General features: G+C 37.3%; 1 protein-coding gene across 3 annotated transcripts; it reads left to right on the top strand.

Annotated features, from left to right (window-relative positions):
- The first annotated feature begins 1,161 nt into the window (after positions 1–1,161).
- Positions 1,162–3,625, top strand: LOC127159614 (low affinity immunoglobulin gamma Fc region receptor II-like). 3 transcript variants are annotated; one of them, XM_051102402.1, is made up of 5 exons: positions 1,162–1,489; positions 1,795–2,058; positions 2,302–2,547; positions 3,012–3,122; positions 3,338–3,625. In XM_051102402.1, the coding sequence occupies exons 1-5, from the start codon at positions 1,198–1,200 to the stop codon at positions 3,379–3,381; spliced, it is 957 nt and encodes a 318-aa protein (XP_050958359.1). In that variant the 5' UTR covers positions 1,162–1,197; the 3' UTR covers positions 3,382–3,625. The 3 variants fall into 3 exon arrangements, with proteins under 3 accessions (XP_050958359.1, XP_050958361.1, XP_050958360.1); XM_051102404.1 differs by having other exon boundaries at positions 1,163–1,489; positions 3,066–3,122; XM_051102403.1 differs by having other exon boundaries at positions 1,168–1,489; positions 3,024–3,122.
- Positions 3,626–4,327: the final 702 nt, after the last annotated feature.

Raw genomic sequence — 4,327 nt, 5'->3', positions numbered from 1 at the left:
GTTTAACTTGTAGTAACCTAAATCTCATGACAGAGACAAACACTAAAATGAAGAAACAATCATAAGAGCTACTGGTAAAAATAGCAGAGTGTAAATGCTGGATCTGATATGAAAATGTTTCCGTTTTTTTTTTTTTTTTTTTTTTTTTTTTCCACTGTCATCTATCACAAGCTTTAACAGAACGGCTCACAGAAATGCATCTCTGCAGTAAAATATGATTCTCACTCCCAGAACATTATATGAGACCAGAAAAAGATGTTATAACTCAAGGTGGGGTGTTTCGAGGGAGAGGAGGATCATTTATTAACAACACATAATCAAAAGTAAATCCAGACAACAAAGACAAAGGCAAAAACAGAATAAATCCAGACAAAGCATAAAGAGGGCAAGACTGCACTGAACACAACACAGACAAGACATTCATAAAGGACAACACCAGACAAAAACACAGAAAAAAACTGGGATTAACATACACTGGGTAACAAGAGGCTGATTAATCACTATTGAGAAACAAACAAACAAACAAACAAACAAACAAAAACAAGAGTAACTGTGGTAACAAACAACACACAGCAAACAGGAACTAGACACAAGGAACAAAATATACTTCAAAACAAGAGTCCTTAAACACAAAACATGGGAACACAGAACAGCAATACAACACTCAAATACAGAAAGTTCAGACTGTCCAGTTGTTTCACAGCAGACGTGCAGAATAAACTTTAGTGAGCATTATGGAGAGAAAAAGAAAGCTGTAAAAAAGCTGAACACTTCTCAATTATTAATGTAAGTTAAAAAAAAAAAAAAAAAAAAAAAAAAGCTAAGAAACAGGTTAACTATTAATTCATTTACTAGTGGAAATAAGAGTTTTTAAAGATTTAAAGTTCTCAGTGTAAATAAATAAATAAATACATGCACTATGAGATCATCACACTTCTCTCCACATCCCTCCTCTTTAACAGCAGTGATACACAAATACAGAAACTCAGATGATCAGATCATATTTCTGACTAGTTCACTGAAAGAGCTCTGTCTTCTTTTCTCACAGGATTACCTACATCTACACTGACTGTGACACTAGACAGTTCTGCATTCACTGGAGAGACAGTCAATCTGAAGTGTGTGATTGTGTGTTTGTTCATTATTATCAGTGTGAACAGCTTCTCTCTCAGTTTCTCTGTGGCTCTATAACTCCTCATGTTTTGTTCAGCTGAAGCTCAGGCAGCAGTGCGAGTGTCTCCACAGCCGTGGCTGACTGAAGGAGACTCAGTGACTCTGATCTGTGAGGTTACAGGCTCCTCTACAGGCTGGACGTTCAGCTGGTTCAGAGATGATGATCATCTGTCAGACAGCAGCAGAGGAGCTGGAGGCTCTTACACTCTCAGTCCTGCTGCTCTACAGCACACAGGAGTTTATACGTGCAGAGCAGAGAGAGGACGACCGGCCTATTGCACAAACTACAGTAACACACAGCCACTGTGGATCACTGGTGAGTCTGTGTGACACTATTTATGCTTGTGTTCATCTGTATTTGTGTTGCGTTACAGTCTCTAGCACAGGGAGGGAAAACCATCTGAAACAAATGCTCTCAAAAACCTGCTCTCACTTCCCTCCAATTCTCAGTGTAAACCAGATCAGAAGTGCTATCAAATACACACTCATAATATCTGCATTATGAGACCCTTCTTATTTCAAACTTTAGTGCTAAATTCCATCTTAATTGTTCTTAATTACAGATTTTATTTCACAACCACATGTGTGTTGTCAGTTTGAATGATATTTTCTTCTTCTCAGGTGTTTCTCGTTCAGTGTCTCTGGTGGTCAGTCCCAGCAGAAGTCAACACTTCTCATCTGACTCTCTCTCTCTGAGCTGTGAGGATCAGAGTAACTCTGCTGGATGGACAGTGAGAAGATACACAGACAGAAACACTGAAGATTGTTCAAAACAAACAGGATCTACATGTGGAATCATCTCTCTCAGCACATCTGACACTGGAGTTTACTGGTGTCAGTCTGAATCTGGAGAGAAACGTCATCCTCTCAACATCACTGTACATGGTGAGTCGAATGACACATGAAACTACTTAAAATGTAATAAATAATATGTTTTGGACTAAAAATAATGTGATTATAGTATATTTAAGAATTCAGTTGTATTTAAGTATTTGAAAGACATGACCTGCTGTAATTACAAACAGTTGTGGATTATATAAATAGATATGTTTACATATTTGTTTCTGGTTATGTATGTACAGTATGTTCACCGTCTTCCTACATGCATGTATTTCTTGTGTTGTGTAGATGGTGATGTGATTCTGGTGAGTTCTGTTGATCCTGTGATTGAGGGAGATACTCTGACTCTACACTGTTTACATCGATCTACAAACTCCCCGATCCTCACAGCTGATTTCTATAAAGACGGGTCACTCATCCAGAATCAGACGACAGGAGAGATGAGCATCACTACTGTCTCAAAGTCACATGAGGGTTTCTACTACTGTAAAACAGAGAGAGGACAGTCACTCCACAGCTGGATCTCAGTCAGAGGTGAGAGTCAGTGGAGTTCAGTCTCTGTCAGATTTGATTTTATTCATGAGCAAACAGTTATTGACAGCTGTTTATTATTTCACATATCTCACATGAACAAAAGTATAACTAACAAATCACATATACTGAAATACAGAGAAATCATCAGCACCTCAGAACCAACATCCTAATGAAGGGGGCATTAACTTCAGGATTAGAATAAAATTTACTCTCTCTCATGTTATACCAATCCTGTTTTTTTTTCTTTTTTTTTTTTTTTTTTTTGGGAACACAAGCAATGACCTATTTTGTTTTAGTTTAGTTTAGTTTTGTGGGGTAGACTATTCCCTTAATATGGAGCTAAGGGGACATTATAGATTAGATGATGTATTTCAGTGCTTTTGTGTTCACTCACAAAACAGTTTGAAAGTATTTAGGGGCTCTATAATGTTTCTCAATAATGTGCTTGTTTCTCTGTTTTTCAGCATCACGTTCAGGTCAGATTTTTGTCTTCAACATCCTCAGTTTTCTTCTGGCAGCTTTTCCGTATCTGCTGTCTACAGTCGTGCTGCTGTTCAAATGCTACAGAGCAAGAGGTAAAACTTCTGTCTTCTGTCTCTCTGAGTTTCTTTTCCACAAACTATTCACATTAATTGACAGACATGACTTTACTCTCAGTCTTTTTGTGTGTTATATATCAATATTTACAACAGATGGTTCATAAGCAATAACTGTAGTGGAAGCTAAACAAAAAGTGTCAGAATGAAATGAACATGTGACAATAAATAAATGTTTTGTGTGTGTTTCACAGTTACATCTGCTGAAGGCCAAATTCAGTATGCTGTAACAGAGTGAAGGAGTGGAATCCCAGATCAACTTCTGCTTCAATATATATCCTTTTGAGTGGTCATTGATCAAGTTAGTTATTTAACCTCTTAGATTTTAGTTGATTTAATAAAGTTATATATTTATAATATCTTAGTAGTTAGCTGAGTTTCTCTCTGAGAAACTGCACTCATTATCTGTATGCTTTGGAAAATACCTGATAAGAGAACAAATCTGAACCACTCAACCTTGAAGGAATTGTGTACTCTCTATGTGTGTGTGACGGAGGGGAATATGCCACCGCCTTGTGGGGGAAATATTAAACCCTTACACCTAAGGAAGACTGAGTGAGCAACAGGATCTTAGTCCCCCCACCCAATGCTTTAGGTCTCAGTACAACAAGTGGTTATTGGTTGGTGTCTATCGTGTTGCAGTGTGGTGCTATAGATGAGGTGTAGTGGGCTCCAGGATTTACTCTATACACGGTGGCACCTGGAGTGTGTGTGTGTACAGATGACTTTAAAGATACTAGCTTTCAACTGCAAAACCCACCTTCTCCAAATCTAACAGGATAGATGAGACGCCCCCACTCCTTAGTGTAAAAGACTCAATTTGGTAACCACAGTTTTAGTTTAACTAACTAGAAATATCCAGATGAAAAACATTAGACTCAAGAGACAGAATAAATTACTTCTTTCTTTAGTTTCTTCACAGGAAAAGTAAAGGTATTTCAAATTCAGTAAATTTGGAGTAAAATGAAAGATTGACAACAATAAAGAAAATATAAACAATGCGTTAGTGTTTTTGTTGAAACTTAAACAACAATCGGAGTTCTTCTTTTATGGCACTGAAAGGTTTCACATTCACAATCAGTGTGATTCAGTTCAACTCAAACTTTGAAAAGTTCACTTCAAAAATCCAGGGAAAATTATACTCAGTCCATTCAGTAGTCGGACGGTTCATAGACTTGCAGGTA

The sequence above is a fragment of the Labeo rohita genome, unplaced genomic scaffold (assembly GCF_022985175.1).
Source record: "Labeo rohita strain BAU-BD-2019 unplaced genomic scaffold, IGBB_LRoh.1.0 scaffold_2350, whole genome shotgun sequence".
In the NCBI taxonomy this organism is placed as follows: domain Eukaryota; kingdom Metazoa; phylum Chordata; class Actinopteri; order Cypriniformes; family Cyprinidae; genus Labeo; species Labeo rohita.
This window is presented reverse-complemented; position numbering and strand designations above follow the sequence as displayed.